A 22,653-nucleotide genomic window follows, 5' to 3' on the forward strand; every position below is an offset into this window, starting at 1 on the left:
ATATAGATACGTCATGTTTGGTCCTAATTTATGGCAAAAAAAAAGAGTGACACAGTTTTCCCTTTTAACAGGTCATGACAATAACATCATTTTCAATAAGGGCAAATTGGTCCAGTCGCTTTTATATTTTCCGATGGGCATAAAAAGGTTGGAATATGAGGTACAATCGTCAAATAAATAGTTTTGGTAGTAGAGTTATTTGTTAACTCTAATATTCTATATCATCAAATAAATAATCTCTTTTTTAATTTACTTTTTATAATATATCTTTGGTTGTAATTACCTTTTATGGTGTGCTTGATAACGTCAATTTGCATCAAATGGTTATATGAAAAAAATTACCATTGTACTTTCAATAATTTGTGTATTACAACATCCTACTTTTTTTTTTACATTACAACATTATAAATTAAAAAATGTATCACGTTATAGTAAAACAATCTGAATAGAAAGCAAATTTTATAGCAATTGATAGGTTTTTTTAAAGTGTAATGTCCTAATAGGAAATTTGGAAATTACAATGTCATAATATGGAAGTTTTTTCAAGTGTAATGCCTTGATAAGAAACTTCTTTGCAAGTATAATGTGGTAATAAAATGACATGAAAGTAGAATGTTATAACACATATATGAAATTACGTTGTCATTTCTTGAATTTTTCCTTCAATAAAATAGAATATAGTATTATTTAAAAGAAGTTAAAACACAAACTAGCTCGCTTGTCACAATAGGATGCCAAAAGAAAAAGGAATACAAACATTTATTCTAGTATGAAGATAGTGGAAGACACAAAAAAATTGCTCACATGCCAAAAAAAGGATGTTTATGTAGTTCAAAAAAAAGAGAATAATAAAGATATTTATTCTAGGACAATGATAGTGAAAGACTTATCATCAAATTATTCTACCCAAATATAGCAATCACATCAAAATCCAAACACACTTCCACTACTATATAGGTATACTAAGAAATTTATATTAAATACAGTGTTGTAATAAAAAGAAATGAAAGTAGTATGCTATAATACACAAACAAATGAAAGTAGTTTACTATTTCATGAATTGTTCCTTTACGAAAATAGGGTTTGTTATTACTTATCGAAAGTTAAAACACAAAATAGCTCATTGATGTAGTTTACAAGAAGGAATATTCATTACTATATTTATGTACGTTTTTCAAATATAATGTCCTAATAAGAAAGAATTTAAAGTACAAGACTATAATTGATTTTTCAAAAGTTGTAATAGAAAAAAATCAAGTAGTAAACTATCATACACAAATAATTAAATGTAAGTTGCTATTTCTTGATTTTAATTCCAATACAATAATAGGATATAATAATATAAGCCATAAATCATTAAACCAATTGTAGCAATGTCCATAAAATACAAAGCAAATTTCACTACAATATAACACACACAACGTCTTGATTAGAAAAAATCAATAGTATCATGCTATAACTTTGGTAAAAATTACAAAGTAGAGTGCCTTAACAAGAAACGTTTTTTTTCTAAATACAACTTTGTAATAGAAAGAAGTAAGAGTAATATGCTTTAGTACACAAATAAATGAAAAAGTACATTGCTTCTTCTTGAAATTCGCCATTACAAAAAATAGAATATACTATTGTTTAAATGGAGCTAAACTACAACAAGCTCATACGACAAAATAAGATGTCGATATAATTCTTTTTAAAAAAGAAAGAAAAATGCAAACATTTATTCTAGAGCAGAGACAATGAGAGACTTACCATCAATTATTCCTCCACATGGAATCCGAACATCGGAATCACTTATTCCTATTCCAAAGCTTCACTTTCTTGTTCTCTCTATATAAAGACCCTCTTTCAAGGGAATGAGAAGAAGAAAATCCAAATCCAATATGGATGACAAGTTTACTAACGACATCATGGAAGAATGGGAAATGGATGATGACATGGCATTCGTAGATGATGAGCGGAAGAAGGCAGCAATGGGTGGAAAGAGGGGTTCCGGTAGTGGTGGGCCCACACAACCGGTTTGCCAGGTGGCAAATTGCACAACCGATATGACAAGATCCAAAGCGTATCACCGGAGGCATAAAGTATGTGAGGTTCATGCAAAGGCTCCGATTGTTGTTATCGGTGGACGTCAACAGCGATTCTGTCAGCAATGCAGCAGGTAAACAAACTCTTAACTCTTAATTTGTTGTGTTGTGCTGTTTTCTTTTTTACTTAATGGCCTTAATGGGTTAATCACTTAAAGGGTTGTTTCTTTTTTACTTCATAAATTTACAATGACTTAATGGGTTAAGTGAGGGGAGAGAAGCTGGTTTTACCAATTCAGACACTCCAGTTTGTTGTTTAAATTTGTTGATTTCTTGTAATTTTTTGTTTCAAAGTGGTTTAATATGTTTATTATGTTGCAAATTTATAATATAAACTTGTGAAATACATTAAATAGAATGAAACGTTGAGAATGATAGAATGGTTATTTACTCTTATTTAAACATTTTATTCACCACAAAAAAAGGTAAAATATTTGTTCGTACGTAACTTTATCCGAGCGATAGAATTACATGAAGTTTATTGTTTAAATTTGTTAATTTCTCGCAACTTTTTGTTTCAGAGTGGTTTAATATGTTTGATATTTTGCAAATTTATTGTATAAACTTGTTAAATATGTTAATTAGAATGAAACGTTGAGAAGGGTGGAATGGTTATTTACTATTATTCAAACATTTATTCACTACAAAAAAGATAAAATCTTTGTTTATACGTAACTTTATCCATAACTTTAATTGAAAGAATTACATGAAGTTTTTTGTTTAAATTTGTTGATTTCTCACGATTTTTTGTTTCAAAGTGGTTGAATATGTTTGATATGTTGCAAATTTATTGAATAAACTTGTTAAATACGTTAAATAGAATGAAACGTTGAGAAGGGTAGAATGGTTATTTGCTCTCATTCAAACATTTTATTCACTACAAAAAAAAAAAAGATAAAATCTTTGTTCATACGTAATTTTATCCAAGCGATAGAATTCCACAAAGTTTATAGTTTAAAAGTGTTGATTTCTGGCAATTTTTTATTTCAAAGTGGTTTAATGTAAATTTATTGAATAAACTTATTAAATACGTTAAATAGAATGAAACGTTGAGAAGGGTACAATGGTTATTTGCTCTCATTCAAACATTTTATTCACCACAAAAAAAAAAAAAAAAAAAAAAAAAAAAAAAAAAAAAAAAAAAAAAACTTTGTTTATACGTAATTTTATCCAAGCGATAGAACTCCACAAAGTTTATAGTTTAAATTTGTTGATTTGTCGCAATTTTTTGTTTCAAAGTGGTTTATTGCAAATTTGTTGAATAAACTTGTTAAATACGTTAAATATAATGAAACGTTGAGAATGGTAGAATGGTTATTTGCTCTTATTCAAACATTTTATTCACTACGAAAAAAGATAAAATCTTTGTTCGTAAGTAACTTTATCCAAGTGATAGAATTCCATGAAGTTTATTGTTTAAATTTGTTGATTTGTCGCAATTTTTTGTTTCAAGTGGTTAAATATGTTTAATATGTTCCAAATTTATTGTATAAACTTGTTAAATACGTTAAATAAAATGAAATGTTGAGAAGGGTATAATGGTTATTTACTCTTATTCAAACATTTTATTTACTACAAAAAAAAAACATAAAATCTTTGTTCATACGTAACTTTATCCAAGCGATAGAACTCCATGAAGTTTATTGTTTAAATTTGTTGATTTCTTGCAATTTTTTGTTCCAAAGTGGTTTAATATGTTTGATATGTTGCAAATTTATTGTATAAACTTGTTAAATACGTTAAATAGAATGAAGCGTTGAGAAGGGTAGAACAATAATTTACTCTTACTCAAACATTTTATTCACTACAAAAAAGAAAAAATCTTTGTTCATTCGTAACTTTATCCAAGACATATCACCGTCTATTAATCCATTTTATCCACACACCAGACTTTATGTGAAAAAAAGAAAAATTCTTATTTAATTTTCTGAAAAATAATGTTTAAAAACTATTTGAAAAAATGATAACAAACTTAGATAAAATGAAAGAAAATTTACATGAGTGAAAATTTGTATAAAATGATAAGGACTTAATGCCTTGATGGGAAACACCTACTAATATACATTTAATCTGATAAGTTGTGTATGAGTGTTTCTTTAAACATAATACGAAAATCCTTATTCCATTCCTTAAAAATTGATGATGGAATGGAATGGAATGACTGATTCCGATATGGTTTTCAGGTTTCATGACTTAACGGAATTTGATGATGCGAAGAGGAGTTGTCGCAGACGATTGGCGGGACATAATGAACGAAGGCGTAAAAGCTCCTACGAATCATATGGAGAAAGTTCCGGATGATAAATCAAAAAAATAATAAATTAATTATAAAAAACACTCCAAGGAAGCATAATAAATCACCAACCTCGTTTCAAATAAGATAATAACTATATTGAGTAACAGCTCTCTCTCTTCTGTCAGTCCTCCTTTTGGACTATGTTAACTAATTAAGGGTATTTATGTCTTTATCCACTAGAGCGTTATGTAGTTCGGCGTTGTATAAATTCACTGGATTGCTAATAAAGTAAACATGGCTTACATGTTTTTATTATCTACTATGGGTTAAATGCAAGAAACAACAACGTACGTTCATTGGTTTGTGGATTAAAAAGAACGTATAAAATCAAACATGGTTTCTTTAGAAAGAAGACAAAGTTACTTTTAGAGATATATGTTAAGAATGTTCTATTGAATGATTGAAAATGAAAGAAACCTCTACTTTATAAAGGAATCTCAACAACCAATAATTTAATAGATTTAATACACAACTAACTAATAAGTTAATAGATCATGAATGATATTAACGAATTTAGTTACTTATGAGAAAAAGATACATATCACAATCTCCTACAAGGTCTTGACACCTCATGAAGCTTTCACTGCTCTTTTCCCCTCCCATTTCATAGAAAAAATGAGCAAAAACTACATGCTTTTCATCGATCCTATACAACTTTTATAAAATCCTATTTTCATTTTATACTTTGAAAAATCTACCCAATTATAGCAATGTCATTGGAATACAAAGAAATTTTCTTTATAATGCTATAATTAGGTAGATTTTCAAATGCACAATATCTTAATGAGAATAAAATTGAAAGTACTGGACTACTGGTTTAGGGAAATTTAAGGATATTGTTGTAAATAAATAGCTACCTACTTTCAATGATTTGTTATTTTGTTTATTATAACATCATACTTTGAATAATCTACCTAATTATAGCAATGTCATCCATAGCAAAGCAATCTTTATTGATAAAATTGGATATATTTTCCAAAGTGTAACATCCTAATAAAAAAAACTGAAAATACAATGCTACAAATGGGTAGATTTCCAAAATATAATTGCCTTCATAATAAAAATACTAGATTGAATGTACAATGTTGTAATAGAAAGGAATGAAAGTAGGATGTTGTGTTACACAGATATGCCCATTAAATAAAATGTTATGTAAATAAATAATGTTTAGAAATATTTGAGAAATTGATAGCAAACTTTTAGAAAATGTAAGGAAAATATAAATGAGGACAAATTTGTAAGAGGTTAAAACTATCATTTCTCTCACCTTTACATATCAAGTCTTCCTTTCAGCGTTAAGTAAAAAACATTCATATTTAGATAGCAGATTAAGTCCCTTAAATAAAAAAATAAAAAAAATAAAAAATAAAATAAATACATGGATTTCAATTGATGTAAAGATAATAAATATACAAAATTTTCAACACCAGTGAAATGGAATGAATATATAGATACCTCACATTTGGTCCTAATTTATGGCAAGAAAAAGTGACATAGTTTTGCTTTCAACAGGTCATGACAATAACATCATTTTCAATAAGGGCAAATTGGTCCAGTCGCTTTTATATTTTCCGATGGGCATAAAAAGGTTGGAATATGAGGTACAATGGTCAAATAAATAGTTTTGGTAGTAGAGTTATTTGTTAACTCTAATATTCTATATCATCAAATAAATAATCTCTTTTTTAATTTACTTTTTATAATATATCTTTGGTTGTAATTACCTTTTATGGTGTGTTTGATAATATCAATTTGCATCAAATGGTTATATGAAGAAAAAAAATAGCAATGCATTTTCATTGATTTGTGTATTACAGCATCGTGCTTTTTATTTAACATTACAACACTGTAAATTGAAAAAACTATCGAATTATAGCAAAACCATCCGAATAAAAAGCTAATTTCATAGCAATTGGTAGGGGTTTTTTAAAGTATAATGTCCTAATAGGAAATTTCAAAAATTACAATGCCATAATATGGTAGTTTTTTTAAAAGTGCAATGCCTTGATAAGAAACTTTTTGAAAGTACAATATGGTATAAAAAGAAAAAAAGTAGAATATTATAATACATATATGAAAGTACGTTGCCATTTATTGAATTTTTCCATCAATAAGATAGAATATAGTATTATTTAAAGGAAGTTAAAACACAAACTAGCTCACTTGTCACAATAGGATGCCAAAAGGAAAAAGAATACAAACATTTATTCTAGTATGAAGATAGTGGAAGACACAAAAATGGCTCATATGCCAAAAAAGGATGTTTATGTAGTTCAAAAAAAAGAGAATAATAAAGATATTTATTCTAGAACAATGATCTTACCATCAAATTATTCTACCCAAATATAGCAATCACATTAAAACCCAAACACACTTCCACTGCTATATAGATATACTAAGAAATTTATATTAAATACAGTGTTGTAATAAAAAAAGAATTGAAAGTAGTATGCTATAATGCACAAACAAATGAAAGTAGTTTATTATTTCATGCATTTTTCCTTTACGAAAATAGGGTTTGTTATTACTTATAGAAAGTTAAAACACAAAATAGCTCATTGATGTAGTTTACAAGAAGGAATTTTCCTTACTATATTTATGTATGTTTTTCAAAATATAATGTCCAAATAAGAAAGAATTTAAAGTACAAGACTATAATTGATTTTTCAAAAGTTGTAATAGAAATAAATCAAGTAGTAAACTATCATACACAAATAATTAAAAGTAAGTTGCTATTTCTTGATTTTTATTCTAATATGATAATAAGATATAATAATAATATAAGCCATAAATTATTAAACCAATTGTAGCAATGTCCATAAAATACAAAGCAATTTTCACTACAATATAAGAAATATAATGTATTAATAAGAAAAAATCAATAGTATCATGCTATAGCTAATTTCAAAGTAGGGGTGTGCAAAAAAACCGCAAAACCGAAAAACCGAGCCGAACCAATCGATCCGAAACCGAAACATAAAAAAACCGAAACCGAAAAAACCGGATATCAACGGGTCGGTTTTGCTTTGGATACTTAGGTATCCGCGGATAACCAAACCGAACCGTTTGATATATATATATATATATATATATATATATATATATATATATATATATATATATATATATATATATATATATATAATATTATTCATTTTCATTGAACTTTTAGCCATATCCCAAACAAAAATCATGATCGGGTATTCCAATTTTACACTTCTACGTTATGTTTTCTTTTATTTTTATTTTTATATTTATTATACCAATTATATTGTATGTTATTTGACCTTTATTATGTTTTTATAATTCTTTTGACTTAGTAATATTTAGAAAGAAATTGTTGGAATGATGTTTGTAATTTTAATTGTATTTGAATTTTTATATTTAGCGGGTACCCGTGAACCGAACCGTGATTATCCGCCTTTATACGGTTCGGTTCGGTTCGGTTTTTTTGCTAATTCGGTTCGGTTTCGGTTAGTGCACATGAAGTACCCGCCCCGTGATGACGGTTCACAATTTTATTACTATCCGAACCGAACCGCCCCGTTAACACCCCTATTAAAGCAGAGTATCATAACAAGAAACTTTTTTTTCTAAATACAACTTTGTAATAGAAAGAAGTAGAGTAGTATGCTTTAGTACACAAATAAATAAAAGTACATTGCTACTTCTTGAAATTTCTTTTATAAATTTAAAATATACTATTGTTTAAATGGAGCTACACTACAAACAAGCACATACCACAAAATAAGATGTCGATATAATTCTTTTTAATAAAGAAAGAAAAATGCAAACATTTATTCTAGAGCAGAGACAATGAGAGACTTACCATCAATTATTCCTCCACATGGAATCCGAACATCGGAATCACTTATTCCTATTCCAAAGCTTCACTTTCTTGTTCTCTCTATATAAAGAGTAAAGACCCTCTTTCAAGGGAATGAGAAGAAGAAAATCCAAATCCAACATGGATGACAAGTTTACTAACGACATCATGGAAGAATGGGAAATGGATGATGACATGGCATTCGTAGATGATGGGCGGAAGAAGGCAGCAATGGGTGGAAAGAGGGGTTCCGGTAGTGGTGGGCCCACACAACCGGTTTGCCAGGTGGCAAATTGCACAAACGATATGACAAGATCCAAAGCATATCACCGGAGGCATAAAGTATGTGAGGTTCATGCAAAGGCTCCAATTGTTGTTATCGGTGTACGTCAACAGCGATTCTGTCAGCAATGCAGCAGGTAAACAAACTCTTAACTCTTAATTTGTTGTGTTGTGCTGTTTTCTTTTTTACTTAATGGCCTTAATGGGTTAATCACTTAAAGGGTTGTTTCTTTTTTACTTCATAAATTTACAATGACTTAATGGGTTAAGTGAGAGGACAGAAGTTGGTTTTACCAATTCAGACACTCCAGTTTGTTGTTTAAATTTGTTATTTCTCGCAATTTTTTGTTTAAAAGTGTTTTAATATGTTTATTATGCTGCAAATTTATTGTATAAACTTGTGAAATACATTAAATAGAATGAAACATTGAGAAGGATAGAATGGTTATTACTCTTATTTATACATTTTATTCGTTACAAAAAATATAAAATATTTGTTCGTACGTAACTTCATCCGAGCGATAGAATTACATGAAGTTTATTGTTTAAATTTGTTAATTTCTCGCAACTTCTTGTTTCAAAGTGGTTTAATATGTTTGATATGTTGCAAATTTATTGTATAAACTTGTTAAATATGTTAATTAGAATGAAACGTTGAGAATGGTGGAATGGTTATTTACTATTATTCAAACATTTATTCACTACAAAAAAGATAAAATCTTTGTTCATACGTAACTTTATCCATAACTTTAAGCGAAATAATTACCTGAAGTTTATTGTTTAAATTTGTTGATTTCTCACGATTTTTTGTTTCAAAGGGGTTGAATATGTTTGATATGTTGCAAATTTATTGAATAAACTTGTTAAATACGCTAAATAGAATGAAACGTTAAGAAGGGCAGAATGGTTATTTGCTCTCATCCAAACATTTTATTCCCTACAAAAATAAAAATAAAAATAATAAATAAATAAAAGATAAAATCTTTCTTCATTTATCCAAGCGATAGAATTCCACAAAGTTTATAGTTTAACTGTGTTGATTTCTCGCAATTTTTTGTTTCAAAGTGGTTTAACTAAATTTATTGAATAAACTTGTTAAATATGTTAAATAGAATGAAACGTTGAGAATGGTAGAATGGTTATTTGCTCTCATTCAAACATTTTATTCACCACAAAAATAAATAAATAAATAAATAAATAATATTTGTTCATACATGATTTTATCCAAGCAATAGAATTCCACAAAGTTTATAGTTTAAATTTGTTGATTTCTCGCAAATTTTTGTTTCAAAGTGTTTTAATGCAAAGTGATTGAATAAACTAGTTAAATACATTAAATAGAATGAAACATTGAGAAGGGTAGAACGGTTATTTGTTGTTACTCAAACATTTTATTCACTACAAAAAAAATATGTAACCTGATCCAAGTAATAGAATTCCATGAAGTTTGTTGTTTAAATTTGTTGATTTCTCGCAATTTTTTGTTTTAAAGTGGTTAAATATGTTTGATATATTGCAAATTTATTGTATAAACTTGTTAAATATGTTAAATAAAATGAAATGTTGAGAAGGGTATAATGGTTAGTTACTCTTATTCAAACATTTTATTTACTACAAAAAAAACATACAATCTTTGTCCATACGTAACTTTATCCAAGCGATAGAATTCCATGAAGTTTATTGTTTAATTTTGTTGATTTTGTTGATTTCTTGCAATTTTTTGTTTCAAAGTGGTTTAATATGTTTGATATGTTAGCAAATTTATTGTATAAACTTGTTAAATACGTTAAATAGAAAGAAACATTGAGAAGGGTAGAACAATAATTTATTCTTACTCAAACATTTTATTCACTATGAAAAAGATAAAATCTTTGTTCTTTATCCAAAATATATCACCGTCTATTCAGTCACTTTATCCACACACAAGGCTTCATTGTAAAAAAAAAAAAATAATAACTTTTTTCTTATTTAATTTTCTCCAGAAAAATGATGTTTAAATAATATTTGAAAAAAGGACAGCAAACTTAGAGAAATTGAAAGAAAAAGTACATGAGTGAAAATTTGTAAAAAAAAGCTAGGACTTAATGCCTTGATGGGAAACCCCTACTAATATACATTTAATATGATAAGTTGTATATGAGTGTTTTTTTTCGCGTAATACGAAAATCTTTATTCCATTCCTACAAACATGATGATGGAATGGAATGGAATGACTGATTCCGATATAAATTTCAGGTTTCATGACCTAACGGAATTTGATGATGCAAAAAGGAGTTGTCGCAGGCAATTGGCTGGACATAATGAACGAAGGCGTAAAAGCTCCTACGAATCGTATGGGGAAAGTTCCGGATGATAAATAAATAAATAATAAATTTAAAAAAAAAAGCACTCCAAGGAATCATAATAAATCACCAACCTCGTTTCAAATAAGATAAGAGTAAATTACACGAATAGTCCCTATGGTTTAGGGTAATTTGCGTGTTTGATCCATAACTTATTTTTTTAACTCGGAAGGTTCCTACTGTTTGTTTTTGTTACGCACTTGGTCCCTGTCTTACCTACAAAAACTATTTTGCTCTTGATTTTTTAATTTATTTAAATAAACACACTTTCAACTCCATCCTCATCACCTTACCTTACCTACCGCATCATATTTTCATATTTAAATAATAGTCTTTTTAGGTAAGACAGGGACCAAACGCGTAACGAAAACAAACAATAAGGACCAAGCGCGTAACAAAAACAAACAGTATGGACTTTCCGAGTTAAAAAAATAAGTTTGGGACCAAACACGCAAATTACCCCAAGTCATAAGGACCATTCGTGTAATTTACTCATAAGATAATAACTATATCGAGTAACATGCTCTCCCTCTCTCCTCTGTCAGTCCTCTTTTTGGACTATGTTAACTAATTAGGGGTATTTGTTTTTATCGAATGGAGCTTTATGTATTTCGGCGTTGTATAAATTCACTGGATTGTTAATAAAGTAAACATGGTTTACATGTTTTTATTATCTAGTATGGGTTAAATGCAAGAAACATCACTGAACGTTCATTTGTTTGTGGATTAAAAAAAAACATATAAATGCAAACATGGTTTCTTTAGAAAGAAGACAAAGTTACTTTTAGAGATACATGCTAAGAATGTTCTATTGAATGATTGAAAATGAAAGAAACCTCAACTTTATAAAAGTATCTCAACAACCAACAATTTAATAGATTTAATACACAACTAACTAATAAGTTAATAGATCATGAATGACATTAAGGAATTTAGTTAGTTATGAGAAAAAGATACATATCATAATCTCATACAAGGTCTTGACACCTGATGAAGCTTTCACTGCTATTTTCCCCTCTCATTTCATAGAAAAAATGAGCTAAAACTACATGCTTTTCATCGATCCTATACAAGTTTTATAAAATCCTACTTTCATTTTATAATTTGAAAAATCTACCCAATTATAGCAAATGTCATTGGAATACAAAGCAATTTTCTTTCAAACTACAATGTCTTGTTGAAAAAAAAAATTTGAAAGTACAATGCTATAATTAGGTAGATTTCAAATGCACAATATCTTAATGAGAAAAAATTGAAAATTACATTGTTTTAATAGAAATAAATGATGAAAGAAAGTACGTTGTTGTTTCTTGCATTTATCCCTTTTGATTATTTGCAAAGAAAGAGAATAGTGAATAGTAATTGGATTAATAGCCAACACATGACCAAATGGAATCTTTGATTTCTAAAGTCAACTTGTCCTCCAAAAGAATGAGGTTCATGTTTTAACATTTCTAGATTCTTGTGCATGCATGCAACTTTTATTTCATTTTATTACAGATGTCATTTAAATACAAAACAATTTTCACTGATATAATATGAAACGAAACTGAAAATACAATCTATTAATTGTGTAGATTTTAAAAAGTACTAAGCTTTAATTAGAAAAACGTTTGAAGTTATATGTTTTATGTTTTAGTAGAAAGAAATTAGAAGTAGGATGCTATAATACACAAACATATCAAATTAAATTGCTATCTCTTGCATTTAACCCTTGTATATTGGGCACCATATGAACTATCAACATAAGAAGTTACTTTGTCATGCAGTTTTTAAAGAGTAAATTACACGAATGGTCCCTATGGTTTGGGCAATTTGCACGTTTGGTCCCTAACTTTTTTTTTTTTAAAATCAAGGTCAAAATAGTCTTTTAGTTAAGACAGGGACAAAACGCGCAATAAAAACAAACTGTAGGGACCTTCCGAGTTAAAAAAAATAAGTTAGGGACCAAACATACAAATTATCCCAAACCATAGGGACCATTCGTGTAATTTACTCATTTTTAAAAGATTATGAAGATACATGTTATCTGCTCATTTTAATATTCAGATTCAATTTTTTCACTTGCATATAAAGATGTAATAATCCAACAGGATGCACAAAATTTTTGAGCCATAACTATACAGCATAACTGCATGCTTAAGCATTTGGTACTCCCTTATTTTTCTTATTAGGACATTGTGTACTTTAAAAATTTACACATTTATAGCATTATAATTCCATTTATTTTTTCTTATTAAGACATTATGCTTTAGCAATTTATAGCAGTTAAAATTGCTTTGTAATTGAATGGTATTACTAAAAAAAAGTAGATTTTTCAAAGTACAATTTTGTTATAGAAAAATTAAAGTAGGATGCTATAACAAACATAAATAAATGAAATCACGTTACTATTTCTTGCATTTATCCCTTAACAAATATTCCTTTAGATAAGTTAGCCACAAAAAAAAAAAAAAAAAAAAAAAAAAAAAAGATGGAATTTAAGCCTATCAATCATTGAGCTCTTTGAATCATATGAATACACAATGCCTTCAAGCAATATCTAAATCAGAATCCCTCCTTAAAATCTATTGATAAATAAAAATAAATAAATAAAATAAAAAAGATTTAAAGATGTTGATGAATAAAAGCAATGTGGAGAAAGTAGGTTGCTATTTCTTGCATTCTCAATCACATATGATCCTGAATAGTTTTGAAGCTGCTTCAAAACTAACTATTGCTCTATAAAAGAAAAAAATTACAAAAGGGCACAAGCTTCAGTGTGTGGCTTGTTTTTTTCCCCATTAAAAAATGATGTATAAATAAATAATGTTTAAAAGTATTTGAGAAAATGATGGGAAATTTGAGGAAATAGAAGGAAAGTATGAATGAGGACAATTTTGTAAAAGGTTATAACTGTCATTTCTCTCAGTTTATGTATCAATTAAGCAAAAAAAAAAAACAAAAACCCAGAAAAAGTGACAGTTTTCCTTTAACAGGTCATGACAATAACATCATTTTCAATAAGGGCAAATTGGTCCAAGTCACTTTTATATTTTACAATCAAATAAATATTCTTTTCACCAACTTTATATAATATACCTGTGGTTGTAATCACCTTTTATGTACCACACTAAAATTTGAAATAGACTTGCCCCATAAAAATCCTACTTTTATTTTTTTACATTACAACATTGTAAATATAAAAAAATCTATCGAATTATAGCAAAACCATATGAATAAAAAAGAAAATTTTTCAACAATTGGTAGGTTTTTCAAAGTATAAGGTCCAAATATGAAATTCTGAAATTACAATGCCATAATATGGAAGTTTTTTTCAAGTGTAATGCCTTGATAAGAAACTTTTTTGCAAGTATAATGTGGTAATAAAATGACATGAAAGTAGAATGTTATAATACATATATGAAATTACATTGTCATTTCTTGAATTTTTACCATTAATAAAATAGAATGTAGTGTTATTTAAAGAAAGTTAAAACACAAACTAACTCACTTGTCACATAAGGATGCCAAAAGAAAAAGGAATACAAACATTTATTCTAGTATGAAGATAGTGGAAGACACAAAAAAAATTGCTCATATGCCAAAAAAAGGATGTTTATGTAGTTCAAGAAAAAAGAGAATAATAAAGATATTTATTCTATGACAATGAATGTGAAAGATTTACCATTAAATTATTCTACTCAAATATAGCAATCACATCAAAATACAAATACACTTCCACTACTAAGAAATTTATATTAAATACAGTGTTGTAATAAAAAGAAATGAAAGTAGTTTTTACTATTTCTTGAGTTTTTCCTTTATGAAAATAGGATATGTTATTACTTCAAGAAAGTTAAAACACAAAGTAGCTCATTGATGGAGTTTACAAGAAGGAATTTTTCATTAGTATAATTATGTATGTTTTTCAAAATATAATGTCCTAATAAGAGAGAATTTTGAAGTACAAGGCTTTAATTGATTTTTCAAAAGTTGTAGAAGAAATAAATCAAGTAACAAACTATCATATACAAATAATTAAAAGTAAGTTGCTATTTCTTGATTTTTATTCCAATGCGATAATAGGATGTAATAGTACAAAGATAGTGAGAGACTTACCATAAATCATATAAACCAATTGTAGCTTTTTTTTCTAAATACAACTTAAGTACACAAATAAATTAAAAAATACGTCGCTACTTCTTCATTTATTTCAAAGTAGAGTTGCCTTAACAAGAAACATTTTTTTCCTAACTACAACTTTGTAAGATGTCGATATAATTTTTTTCCTTTACAAAAATAAAATATACTATTGTTTAAATGGAGCTAAACTACAAACAAGCTCATACGACAAAATAAGATGTCGATATAATTATTTTTAAAAAAGAAAGAAAAATGCAAACATTTATTCTAGAGTAGAGACAATGAGAGACTTACCATCAATTATTCCTCCACATGGAATCCAAACATCGGAATCACTTATTCCTATTCCAAAGCTTCACTTTCTTGTTCTCTCTATATAAAGAGTAAAGACCCTCTTTCAAGGGAATGAGAAGAAGAAAATCCAAATCGAAATCCAAATCCAATATGGATGACAAGTTCACAAACGACATCATGGAAGAATGGGAAATGGATGATGACATGGCATTTGTAGATGATGGGTGGAAGAAGGCGGCAATGGGTGGAAAGAGGGGTTCGGGTAGTGGTGGGCCCACACAACCGGTTTGCCAGGTGGCAAATTGCACAACCGATATGACAAGATCAAAAACATATCACCGAAGACATAAAGTATGTGAGGTTCATGCAAAGGCTCCGGTTGTTGTTATTGGTGGACTTCAACAACGATTTTGTCAGCAGTGCAGCAGGTAAACAAACTCTTGAGTTGTTGTGTTGTTTTCTTTTTAACTTAATGGACTTAATGGGTTAAGCACTTAAAGGGTTGTTTCTTTTTGACTTAATAAATTTACAACGACTTAATGGGTTAAGTGAGAGAAGTTGGCTTTACCTATAGAATTCCATGAAGTTTTATTGTTTAAATTTGTTGATTTCTCGTAATTTTTTGTTTCAAAGTGGTTGAATATGTTTGATATGTTGCAAATTTATTGTATAAACTTGTTAAATATGTTCAATAGAATGAAACGTTTGAGAAGGGTATAATGGTCATTTACTCTTATTCAAACGTTTTATTCACTACAAATGTTTATTCACTACAAAAAAATATAAAATCTTTGTTCATACGTCCAAGCGACAGAATTCCATAAAGTTTATTGTTTAAATTTGATGATTTCTCACATTTTTTTTGTTTCAAAGTAGCTTAATATGTTTATTATGTTGCAAATTTATTGTATAAACTTGTTACATACGTTAAATAGAATGAAACGTTTGAGAAGGGTATAATGGTCATTTACTCTTATTCAAACGTTTTATTCACTACAAAAAAGATAAAATCTTTGTTGATATGTAACTTTATCCAAGACATATCATCATCTATTCAGACACTTTATCCACGAAAAAAAAAAAGTGTTTTTTAAAAATATTTGAAAAAAAATGACAACAAACTACCGGAAATTGAAGGAAAAATTACATGAGCAAAAATTTGTAAAATAACAAAAAGTTTGGAACTTAATGGGAAGCCTTTCCTAATATATATTCAATCTGATAAGTTGTATATGCGTGTTTCTTTACACATAATACAAAAATCCTTATTCCATTCCTACAAACATGAGATGGAATGGAATGACTGATTCCGATGTGTTTTTCAGGTTCCATGACCTAATGGAATTTGATGATGCAAAAAGGAGTTGCCGTAGGCGATTGGCTGGACATAATGAACGAAGGCGTAAAAGCTCCTATGAATCTTATGGAGAAAGTTCCGGATGATAAATAAATTTTAAAAAAATAATAATAAATAAATAAAAACAAAGGAGATTCTTAAAAAACTCTCCAAGGAAGCATAATCAATTACCAAACTCGTTTCAAATAAGATGGTAACTATATATTGAGTAACATGCTCTCTCTCTTCTGTCAGTCTTATTGGACTATGTTATCTTAAGGGTATTTATGTCTTTATCCACTAGAGCTTTATCTATTTTAAATTCATGGGGTTGCTAATAAAGTAAACATGGTTTACATGTTTTCATATTATCTAGGATGGATTAAATGCAAGAAAGAGCAACGTACTTTCATTGGTTTGTTTTTAGCAAGAAGACAAAGATACTTTTAGAGATATATATGCTTTGAATGTTCTATTGATGATTTAAAATGAAAAGAGGCCTCTACTTTATAAAGGAATCTCCACAACAAATAATTTAATAGAATCTGTATTAAAATAAAAAAAAAATGGTTACAATAAGTTGTTAAGTTTTACAACAATATTACTAAGAGTTTATTTAAATAAATAATCCCAAAATATATGCAATAAATAGATTTATGAATGATATTAAGCAATTTAGTTAGTTGTGAGAAAAAGATACATACCATAATCTCCTACAAGGTCTTGACACCCGATAAAGCTTTCACTTCTATTTTCCCCTCTCATTTCATTAAAAAAAAATTAGCTAAAACTACATACTTTCATCGATCCTATACAACTTTTATAAAATCCTACTTTCATTTTATACTTTGAAAATTCTACCCAATTATAGCAATGTCATTGGAATACAAAGCAATTTTCATTGATACAATATGAAAAGAAACTGAAAGTACAATGTCATAATTAGGTAGATTTTAAAAAGTACTAAGCTTTAACTAGAAAAAAGATGGAAGTTTTATGTTTTAATAGAAAGAAATGAAAGTAGGATGCTTATAATACACAAACATATCAAAGTAATTTACTATTTCTTGCAATTAACCCTTATAATATTGGGCACCATATGAATTATAAAGATAAGAAGTTACTTTCCTATGCATTTCTAAAAGATTATGAAGATAAATATTCTATGTAATGTTATCTGTTCATTTTAATATTCTTACTTGCATATAAAGATGTAATAATCCAACAAGATGCATAAAATTCTTGAACCATAACTATACAGCATAACTGAATGCTTAAGCATTTGGTGTTTATGCAAGAAATAGCAAAGTAGCTTCAGTTAGTTGTGTATTATATGTATATCATCCTACTTTCATTTCTTTCAATTACAGCATTTTACTCACTTATTTTTCTTATTAAGACATTGTGTACTTTGAAAATCTACACATTTATAGCATTATACTTCCATTTATTTTCTTATTAAGACATTAATACTTTAAAAATCTAGCTATTTATAGCAGTTGTAATTCGATGGTATTACTATAAATAAGTATATTTTTCAAAGTACAATATTGTTAATTTGTTATAGAAAGAAACGAAAACACAATGCTATAATAAACAACTCAATGAAAGTAGGATGTTATAACAAACATAAATAAATGAAATTACATTACTATTTCTTGCATTTAACCCCTCAAATAGAGTAAATTACACGAATGGTCCCTCTGGTTTGGGGTAATTTGCACATTTGGTCCCTAACTTATTTTTTTAATACTGTTTGTTTTTGTTGCGCGCTTGGTCCCTGTCTTACCTAAAAAGACTATTTTGCCCTTGATTTTTTAATTTATTTTAATAAGGTGAGGTGGAAGTGGTGTTGGGGTGCGTTTATTCAAATAAATTAAAAGATAAATGGCAAAATAGTCTTTTTAAGTAAGACAGGGACCAAGCGCACAACAAAAACAAACAGTAGGGATCTTCTGAGTTAAAAAGGTAAGTTAGGGACCAAACGTGAAAATTACCCCAAACCATAGGGACCATTTGTGTAATTTACTCTAAACAAATATTCCTTTAGAGATGTTAGCCACAAAAAAAAATGATGGAATTTAAGCCTATCAATCATTGAGCTCTTTAAATCATATGAATTCGCAATGCCTTCAAGCAGACATCTAAATCAGAATCCCTCCTAAAAATCTATAAATAAATAAAAGGAAAAAAAAAGTAGATAGAGAATAGAAGATATGTGAAAAACCTTGTGTAAAAATGTTGATGAATAAAACACCATCAAAGTGGAGAAATTAGGTTGCTATTTTTTGCATTTATCAATCACGTGTGATTCCAAGTAGTTTTGAAGCTGCTTCGAATGTAACTATTGCAGCAGCATTAGCAGGAAACGCACGTGAAACTGTGGGACCCAAACCTGTGTAGCATCCTCTCACCCCAGACCTCCTGTAAATCTATCATAATAAACATTTTACAAATTTGACCTCGTTTATTGTCATCCAAATACAAGTCAATTTTCACTGCTTTAGTTGGATAGATTTTCAAAGTAGAATGTCATAATAAAAAGAAGGGTTAAGTTAATCTCATAAAAGACCTTATATTTTGTGTTTTTTCTGAATTAAACATGAAGTTTATTTTTTTCCTGAAAAAGACCTTGTGTTTTTTTCATTTTTTTAGATTTGGCCCTTTTAGTCATTTTTTTCTAAAAAAAGTTGTAAAATGTGAGGGTTTTTTAGGGAAAAACTAAAAAAAGTTGAGGGTTTATTTGGAAGCATTTAGAAGGTTGAGGGTTTTTCGGAAAATAAAAAAGAAATTTGAGGGTTTTTTTTGGAAAATTTGAAAAAATACACGGTCTTTTTCAGGCAAAAAATAAACTTGGGTTTAATTCGGAAAAAACAAAAAATATAAGGTCTTTTATGAGATTAACCCTAAAAAGAAAACACAGTACAATGCTATTATTGTGTAGGATTATATTCCTTAATATGAAACAAAAAAAGAAAACTGTAATGTTTTGTGCAAAGGGCAAAAAAGTAATTTACATTTAAATCTTACCGATCTCAACAACACGAAAGGATTTTTAGTTAAGTTCTTGTCAGGGGTAGTTTGAATTATTGTTTTTGCAACATCCAGCGGAAGAACAGCAGACCAGAACTGAAACACACAAAAAAAAAAAGGAAAAAGGTCAAAAACATAAATTAGAAGATCAAAGGGTAAAAAAGTCATTTACACTCCGTTTGTCACATAGGACAAGACACCTATACAGTATTTGGATAGAATGGAACTGGGACAAAAATTGCAACTTTTTGTCCAACCTAAAAAGGTGGGACAGGGACTCACTCTCGATCTCTTGTGAAAAAGACGTAAATACCCTCATCATAAAAAATAGCCCTAGAAAGCTTGTCCAGTCTGGTGTAACAAATGCAGCCTTAAGGCTGCATTTGATACACGGGACAATACCTGGCAAGCTTTCTAGAGCTATTTTTGATGATGAGGAGGATGAGGGTATTTACGTCCTTTTCACAAGAGATCGAGAGTGAGTCCCTGTCCCACCTTTTTAGGTTGGACAAAAAGTTGCAATTTTTGTCCCAGTTCCATTCTATCCAAATACTGTAGAGGTGTCTTGTCCTGTATGACAAACGGAGTGTAAATGACTTTTTTACCCTTTTATCTTCTAATTTATGTTTTTTAATGATTAGATTTTGATGATGTTACATACCGCGATACCACTAAGACCACCACTAATGATCCCAATTCCTACATCCATCAAATTTGTGTGATCAATCAAAGAATCTTTAAGTCTTAAATGCATAGAATGCCTCAAATACTCATAAGTACTAAAAAACACAGCATTTCCAACAGCTTCTCGCATCAAAGTCGTCACACCTCCTCTAAAAAGTCCACTGACCTGAAAAACAACAATCACACATTATTACTTCAGTATTCCCAAAATCTCTCATTTGTAAAAAAGACGAAAACGCCCTCCTCAAGCATTCTTACCCCTTCGGTTTTTACGGTTTGAATCGCACAATTAAGAGGACCACTGTATTTGCGTGAGGTTGGAACCAGAGAATCAGTACCTTGAATTTGCATCCTACACTGGAGACATTGTGTCAAAAGAATAATAGAAAGAAAGAATGATAGAGAATGAGTTTAAAAGCTTCTGAATTTTTTACCTTTACTAACTCTGATGGACATAATATGAAGCTGATAATGGATCCAGCAAATGCAGCTGAAGGGATTATTATATGGGATTCAGGCTTTCTGTTATGATCTCCTCCCTTAAATAAGAAAAAAGTTTTAAGTTAAATATAAAGATGATAATTTTGAGAAACTATGAATATAATTATTGTTTGAATACCTGTAATGCTTGCTTTGTTTGGGAATAAATACCAAAAAGAAGTGAACTTTCAAAAGCCATTCCAACAAAAGATGGTGTTGCACCTCTGTAAAGTCCTTTTATCTGTGAAAGATAAAGCAAAAAATATAAATATTTATATAAGTAAATGGCTTTAAAAAGATTTGACATAAGATGTTGAGAGATATACTCCTTCAGTTTTGAGTATTCTAGTTGTACAATGAAATCCACTTCTGTATTTGAATCCATTAGCATCAGTATTGTGTTTCTGAAGCTTCACCTGACAACATGAAGATATCATATCAATCCATCAATTTCTCTACCAAATTCAGTTTGTTTCCATTATCCACAGAGAGAATGTGCATCGACACTCATGAATGTTTCATAAAAAGAATTATGGTGGTTTATTGGGAGCTTAGCGATGACAAGCGAATGTCGTTTTTTCTTCTAATTCGAAAGTTCAAATGATTCAAAATGGGGTTTTGTACTTGTGTTTCTGTTGAAATCGAGTTCTTGTTTAGAAAATACGAGGAGTGATAACAATAAACACTGGGAATAAGAAGTTGTTCAAACTAACCTTCACAGTGTCAAAAGGATGCCCCACGATCACCATTGAAACACCTGAGACCAATCCTGCTACATAATGCTTGTAACCTGAATTCTCTCCCATCTCTCTCTATCTCACTCTATATCTAAAAATCTCTTGTTCTCTCTCTATACGTATATGCATATATATAATCACTGAAAAACCCTTGTCGCCGCCAAACGAGGGAATTGTAATCTTCAACCTTGTAGATTATAAATCGAGAAGAACAATCCGAAATATATAAATAAATCACTGGTAACGAATTTCATAATTTCCTGATTCTATTTCCAAATGCGTCACTTCTCGGTGAAATCGATCGGTTTCCGATGGATCCAATCTCTTCTTCTTCGAGATGTGAAATGGGCATATCTGACACTCTTCCAGACTTGTTCCCTTTAGATTTTGGTATTTTTTTTCTGTTGTGAACTATTAACAACTCACTGATTATTAACAGGGTGTTTGGGATTAGGGGATGTTAATGGGTTGGTTAAATAGGTTTTTGGTTAAATCGGTTTTTTAACGTATCTCACATAATCATAGACAAACCAAATATGATTCCGTTTAAACTTTAAATCCTTTTTGAGTTATTTGATGTCGCTTTATTTGATTCGGTTTATCATTTCCACCGAATAAAAACAAGAGATAATTACAAAACTAGTCAAATACATTAATTACCTTACAAATTTAGCCAAAAAAAATTTACAATTATAACCATTGAAATCGCAGATGAAAAGGACTCATCTGTGATTTTGCTCTTCCATCTGCGAAGGTACAAGCACCTATTTTGCTGATCGGCTTAAGGTACAAACGCCTACTTTAGGCACTTATACCTTGATAGAAAAGTCCACCTGCAATTTGTTTGTTCCACCTGCGATTTTCCTAACAAAATACTATAAAACCGGTTTTTTTTCCTTTATTTTTCACTCTTTGATATGTATATATATATATATATATATATATATATATATATATATATATATATATATATATATATATATATATATATGCACTTTATCTTAATATTTTGGCCTTATTTATTCTCTTATAGAACTAAAAAGTACTCATAATGCTTTGAATTATGTTTTGCAGCTATTCGTTGTCAATAAAGCATAAAAGAAAAGACTGAATGCGGAAACCGGACTTAGAAGC

At 28.9% G+C, this 22,653-nt stretch overlaps 4 protein-coding genes across 6 annotated transcripts; 3 read left to right on the forward strand and 1 right to left on the reverse strand.

The window, feature by feature from the left end:
* Positions 1-1,846: 1,846 nt before the first annotated feature.
* LOC145049386 (squamosa promoter-binding protein 1-like) lies at positions 1,847-4,637 on the forward strand. The gene is made up of 2 exons (XM_078997803.1): positions 1,847-2,158; positions 4,268-4,637. Exons 1-2 carry the CDS (start codon positions 1,854-1,856, stop codon positions 4,383-4,385), a joined length of 423 nt encoding a protein of 140 aa, XP_078853929.1. The 5' UTR covers positions 1,847-1,853; the 3' UTR covers positions 4,386-4,637.
* A 3,660-nt stretch (positions 4,638-8,297) lies between these two features.
* Positions 8,298-10,873, forward strand: LOC145049404 (squamosa promoter-binding protein 1-like). The gene is made up of 2 exons (XM_078997823.1): positions 8,298-8,625; positions 10,724-10,873. The coding sequence occupies exons 1-2, from the start codon at positions 8,321-8,323 to the stop codon at positions 10,839-10,841; spliced, it is 423 nt and encodes a 140-aa protein (XP_078853949.1). The 5' UTR covers positions 8,298-8,320; the 3' UTR covers positions 10,842-10,873.
* A 4,496-nt stretch (positions 10,874-15,369) lies between these two features.
* On the forward strand, positions 15,370-16,981 carry LOC145049412 (squamosa promoter-binding protein 1-like). Its single transcript, XM_078997827.1, has 2 exons — positions 15,370-15,677; positions 16,575-16,981. The coding sequence occupies exons 1-2, from the start codon at positions 15,400-15,402 to the stop codon at positions 16,690-16,692; spliced, it is 396 nt and encodes a 131-aa protein (XP_078853953.1). The 5' UTR covers positions 15,370-15,399; the 3' UTR covers positions 16,693-16,981.
* A 242-nt stretch (positions 16,982-17,223) lies between these two features.
* MBAC1 (Mitochondrial substrate carrier family protein) lies at positions 17,224-22,000 on the reverse strand. Of its 3 annotated transcripts, XR_013683274.1 has the most exons (9): positions 21,496-21,994; positions 21,109-21,198; positions 20,922-21,023; positions 20,737-20,841; positions 20,561-20,659; positions 20,280-20,468; positions 19,616-19,714; positions 18,813-19,017; positions 17,224-17,333 (listed from the first exon to the last, which is right to left on the reverse strand). XR_013683274.1 is itself a non-coding variant. In XM_078997817.1 (8 exons), exons 1-8 carry the CDS (start codon positions 21,586-21,588, stop codon positions 18,944-18,946), a joined length of 843 nt encoding a protein of 280 aa, XP_078853943.1. In that variant the 5' UTR covers positions 21,589-22,000; the 3' UTR covers positions 18,658-18,943. The 3 variants fall into 3 exon arrangements, 2 of the variants coding, with proteins under 2 accessions (XP_078853943.1, XP_078853935.1); XM_078997817.1 differs by lacking the exon at positions 17,224-17,333 and having other exon boundaries at positions 18,658-19,009; positions 21,496-22,000; XM_078997809.1 differs by lacking the exon at positions 17,224-17,333 and having other exon boundaries at positions 18,658-19,017.
* Between the last annotated feature and the right edge of the window lie 653 nt (positions 22,001-22,653).

This window comes from Lactuca serriola, chromosome 1, assembly GCF_051521515.1.
Source record: "Lactuca serriola cultivar US96UC23 chromosome 1, Lser_US96UC23_V15, whole genome shotgun sequence".
Classification (NCBI taxonomy): domain Eukaryota; kingdom Viridiplantae; phylum Streptophyta; class Magnoliopsida; order Asterales; family Asteraceae; genus Lactuca; species Lactuca serriola.

What these genes read in the sequence shown, in the direction of transcription:
- LOC145049404 (XM_078997823.1), top strand. Translation starts at nt 8,321, where the DNA reads ATGAGAAGAAGAAAATCCAAATCCAACATGGATGACAAGTTTACTAAC. An exon ending in TTCTGTCAGCAATGCAGCAG is followed by an intron (nt 8,626 to 10,723) that starts GTAAACAAACTC and finishes TATAAATTTCAG; the next exon opens with GTTTCATGACCTAACGGAAT.
- MBAC1 (XM_078997809.1), bottom strand. Translation starts at nt 21,588, where the DNA reads ATGGGAGAGAATTCAGGTTACAAGCATTATGTAGCAGGATTGGTCTCA. An exon ending in GAATACTCAAAACTGAAGGA is followed by an intron (nt 21,024 to 21,108) that starts GTATATCTCTCA and finishes TATCTTTCACAG; the next exon opens with ATAAAAGGACTTTACAGAGG. An exon ending in AAACAAAGCAAGCATTACAG is followed by an intron (nt 20,842 to 20,921) that starts GTATTCAAACAA and finishes TTCTTATTTAAG; the next exon opens with GGAGGAGATCATAACAGAAA.
- LOC145049386 (XM_078997803.1), top strand. Translation starts at nt 1,854, where the DNA reads ATGAGAAGAAGAAAATCCAAATCCAATATGGATGACAAGTTTACTAAC. An exon ending in TTCTGTCAGCAATGCAGCAG is followed by an intron (nt 2,159 to 4,267) that starts GTAAACAAACTC and finishes TATGGTTTTCAG; the next exon opens with GTTTCATGACTTAACGGAAT.
- LOC145049412 (XM_078997827.1), top strand. Translation starts at nt 15,400, where the DNA reads ATGGATGACAAGTTCACAAACGACATCATGGAAGAATGGGAAATGGAT. An exon ending in TTTTGTCAGCAGTGCAGCAG is followed by an intron (nt 15,678 to 16,574) that starts GTAAACAAACTC and finishes TGTGTTTTTCAG; the next exon opens with GTTCCATGACCTAATGGAAT.